We start from the raw sequence: 4,801 nt of genomic DNA on the forward strand, positions 1-4,801 counted from the left end.
AAAATTAAAGCTTTGTGGTATGGCATTTTGATGAGTTGTAGGTTCAAGCACGCCGGAAAAGCCGAACACCGTGGGGACCATAGATCATGCAGGCACGGCCACAACCGCAGCCACTGCAGCTGTTTCAGCCTCGCCGCTTCATCAAATCACCATAACTACGGCTGCTACTGCCGCCGGAAATATGATCACCGACCAAAATAGAGAAAGAAGGTTCGGTTTCTCGAGGAAATCGAGTTTTAAACGCTCTCACACTTCTTGGATGCTTGATCCAAAGAAAATCGTCCTCTTGTTTGCAACTTTGTAAGTATATATACTACAACATTTTCTTTAATCTCATCATGATTTACCTATTTTTAATAAACTTATGAAAACTAAAGAGTTAAAAAATGTAAGACTCAAAATGCATAGATCTATTAACTAATTACTTGAAAATAAACCAATCTTTATTTTATAGCAATTATTATCTTGTTACATTCAAATGTTAGGATTGCATATGTAAATCAATTAATTAATTTATTGAGTCAGTGTTGGTGTTATCACGAAGATCTTACCATATTGCCAATAATAATTTTATCATTATATTAGAAATTCTGCATTACTAGTTTAATACGTATCAATATATTAAATTATCATATAAGTCGTGCACGACATGCTACTGAAAGTCGAAAGTATCTATCAGATCATTTAATACGTAAAGTTGTTTTCCACGTAATATATTGATGTAGTGTTAAACTTCATTTTTTGTGACAGGTCAAGCATGGGATCAATCTTGTTAATCATATTTACACTCTCGATCAGCAAGTCTAATCCCGGAGATATGCCTCTAGACTAAATAGTAAATACAAGAAAGAGCATATATATATTATCGACCGACCTAAAGTTTGTGGCTGTAGAACATGCCAGAATCTCACCGACCTACTACATTTGAGGAGATGTATCAGAGCTCAGAACATTACAAAAACATTATGAGCAGGGTAAGGTTGTGTGACAATAATAGTTTTATTTTGTATGATTTTTTATTAAAAGAAAATATGACCCCAAAAAAAAAAGTAAGAGAGAGAAAGTGGGAAGTGGGCGCACACGAGATCATATGGCAAAGAAAAGCTTAAGACAAGAGTTTATGACTATTGTGACAAAGACAGAGAATCGTTTCTTCTGTTCTTTTAAATTCTTTTTTTCTTTCTTTCTGTTTCTAAAATTTTATTTTTCGAGTATGTGTTTTGATTTCGTTGTATTTCTTTGTGTATATATCAGTTGTCGTGAGCCATTTTTGTTTTTGGTTAATTTTTTCCAAATATATAGAGAATTATTATATGAGTCGTGTTATATATGACATTTTCTAATAAATCTTTCATTTTGATAGAAGTTAACTAGATCAATATTCTCGGTTAGGAGAGCTAATAATTCCATAACAGCTCCATTTCGAGAGTCATTCATAAACAACTGGATTTATAATATTATATCACATTTGTTTTCTATATTCAGGTACTTAAAAGATTTTCTGGTTAGTTATTACTACTTTTTTGAAAGACTAGAAAAAATCAAACTTGGGTTACATATTGTCATATGGACCATATTAGCAAATAGAGAACCTACACTAGCGTGGGGGAATAAATGTAACCACATGCTATTCACCTAAGCTATTACCATATTTAGGTTTCACAAGTGTTTGTATGATAAAGTACATCACCACACTATCATCGGCTAAATTGCAGAATGTATTAGGGGCCATGCCAATGTTAGCTTAAGCATGAAGTCAACTTAAGAAGTAGGAAAAGCCTTATCCAAACCGAGTTATGGTTAAGACATAAGGACTATGTATGTTAGGAGCTATCTAACATAAGATTTTCCTAATAGGATTAGGACAAAGGTTTTTCTATATAAGGAGATGTCTACTTGTGACATAACTTATGATTTAAGAGAGAGAGATTGGGAGAGCTTAAGTTTTGAGATAATTTTCTTAAGCAATAAAGAAAATGTGTTCTTTAATTTGATCTTAAGTTCTTAAATCAAGCTTTAAAACAATATTTGGTATCAGAGCGAGGATTGAAACAATGACGAAGAATGAAGAAGTTGAGACTACTTCGAGCAAGCAAAAGGACGGAGGAGGTCCATCCTCAATCAAGTGTTCGATGTTGACTGCAAGCAACTACACCGTTTGGGCTATGCGGATGAAGATCCTACTGAAAGTGAACAAAGTATGGGATGTCATAGAGACAGAGGATGATGATGCTAGCTTAAACGATATGGCGATGGCTCTACTGTTCCAATCTATCTCCGAATCTCTTATTCTTCAAGTCGGCGAACTTGATAGCGCAAAGAAGGTTTGGGAAGCCATCAAAACAAGACATGTTGGAGCAGAACGAGTCAGAGAGGCTAGATTACCAACACTGATGGCAGAATTCGACCGACTTAAGATGAAGGATGCAGAGTCTATTGATGTTTTTGTTGGGAAGCTATCTGAGATTTCTTCAAAGTCAGCTGCTCTAGGAGAAGATATTGAGGAACCCAAAATTGTTAAAAAATTTCTTAAGAGTCTTCCTCGTAAGAAATATATCCATATTGTTGCATCACTTGAGCAAGTATTGGATCTTAACAAAACAAGCTTTGAGGACATTGTGGGTCGCTTAAAAACATATGAGGAACGAATCGCTGAGGAAGAGGAGGCACAAGAAGATCAAAGCAAGTTAATGTATGCCAACTCAGAGTCTCAAGCTCCACCTGCAAACTGTGACTTCAATGGTGGATACTATGGAGGGTATCGAGGTAGAGGTCGCGGAGGTCGTTTCAGAGGAAGAGGTCGTGGAAGATTTGCAAGCGGAACAAGGGATCTATCTGAGATAGAATGTTTTCGGTGTGATAAATTTGGACACTATGCTTCGAAGTGTCCAGATCGCTTACTCAAACTGCAGGAAACACAGGAGAATGACACAAAGGACACTGAGGATGCGGATGAACTCATGTTACATGAGGTAGTTTACTTGAATGAGCAGAAGGTGGTACCAAGTAAGTATGAAGTCAGCAATGAAGAAGATAACACTTGGTATCTAGACAATGGGGCTAGCAACCACATGACTGGGAATCAAAGATACTTCTCTGTTTTGGACAACACCATCACTGGAAAAGTAAAATTTGGTGATGACTCACGCATAGACATAAAAGGCAAAGGATCTATCGAACTTATTGACATGAATGGTGAGGCAAGGACAATGAGCAATGTTTACTACATTCTGGGTCTGAAGAGCAACATAATTAGCCTTGGACAGGCTACTGAAGCTGGCTGTGACGTAAGGATGAGAGGAGAAAATCTTATCATGAATGATCGTAATGGGAAATTGCTTGTCAAAGCATCAAGGTCAAGGAATCGGTTATATAAGGTTTGTATGAGGATAAAGGATACTGTCTGCTTGAGCTTAACAACAATAAGTGATTCTAGTAAGTAGCATGCACGCCTAGGACATATCAATCACGAAACCATGTAAACGATGATGCAGAGAGAGCTTGTTGTCGGAACACCTCACTTAAAGTTTGAAAAGGAAATTTGTGACTCTTGTCTTCTAGGCAAACAGACTAGACAGGTGTTCCTAAAAGCATCTTCATACCGAGCTTCAAGAGTTTTAGAACTTGTTCATGGTGACTTGTGTGGTCCTATCACACCAAGCACAACTGCTGGGAATAGATACGTTTTTGTGCTCATAGACGACTATTCAAGATATATGTGGACGCTACTGCTGAAAGAAAAGGGCGATGCTTTCAACAAGTTTAAGAAATTTAAGGCTGTGGTAGAACAAGAGTCGGGAGAGAAGATCACAACCTTCAGGACATACAGGGGAGGAGAGTTCGTCTCACATGAATTTGATTCTTTTTGTGCCACTTCAGGGATAAAACGGCATCTTACAGCTCCATACACACCACAACAGAATGGCGTTGTTGAGAGAAGAAATAGGACTTTATTAGAAATGACCAGAAGCATCATGAAGCACATGAATGTCCCAATCTACTTGTGGGGAGAAGCAATTAGACATTCAACATATTTGCTAAACAGAGTAGCCACTAGAGCAGTCAAGGATAGAACTCCTTACGAAGTTTTACGCTCTAAGAAGCCTAATGTCAGTCATCTTCGTATCTTCGGTTGTATTGGATACGAGAGAGTAGACACGCCACACTTAAGGAAGTTGGATGATCGATCACGCAGGCTGGTGCATTTAGGGACAGAACCAGGGACAAAAGCGTACAGGTTGCTGGATCCTCAAACACGCAAGATAGTGGTAAGTCGCGATGTTGTTTTTGATGAAACTAGAGGATGGAATTGGAATCATGACAGTTCTGAAACATGCGGAGCAGGTTTTACAATCCACTTTGGAGAATTTGGAAACAGAGGGATTGATCCGGTTAATAACCAGGAGAGTAATACTGGAGGATATGCAACACAAAATCCTGACACAGAGATCAAAACAGAGGATGTTATTATCGAAGATCAGGAGATTGCAGAATCAGATACTGATGACAATGGAGGTGAAGCTGAGAATGGTGAAGAAGATTCCACTAATGGTCAAGGACAGCTTGTCTTAAGAAGATCAGGGAGAGTGGTGTCAAAACCAAAATACCTGAATGATTATGTGTTACTTGCTGAACTGGAAGCAGAGAGGTTGCTGATGTGTCTAGACAACGAGCCGAGGGACTTTAATGAGGCTAAAGACAATAAGGACTGGTTGCAGGCTTGCAAAGACGAAATGTACTCTATTACTAAGAATCGGACTTGGGATCTTGTTGAGCTTCCACATGGAGCAAAGTCTATAGG

The 4,801-nt window shown here is 38.1% G+C and overlaps 1 protein-coding gene across 3 annotated transcripts in view; it reads left to right on the forward strand.

Annotated features, from left to right (window-relative positions):
* The window catches only part of LOC104727876, a 4,749-nt gene extending 3,432 nt beyond the window's left edge, over nucleotides 1-1,317 (forward strand). For 2 of the 3 annotated variants that reach the window (XM_019231632.1, XM_019231633.1), the window contains exon 6: nucleotides 816-1,317. In XM_019231632.1, the coding sequence (XP_019087177.1) occupies nucleotides 816-832 (17 nt within the window). In that variant the 3' untranslated portion in view covers nucleotides 833-1,317. Of the gene's footprint in view, nucleotides 1-750 lie in introns of all 3 variants that reach the window. The other variant, XM_019231634.1, reaches the window with a different exon arrangement.

Source organism: Camelina sativa, chromosome 11, assembly GCF_000633955.1.
Source record: "Camelina sativa cultivar DH55 chromosome 11, Cs, whole genome shotgun sequence".
NCBI classification, from domain to species: domain Eukaryota; kingdom Viridiplantae; phylum Streptophyta; class Magnoliopsida; order Brassicales; family Brassicaceae; genus Camelina; species Camelina sativa.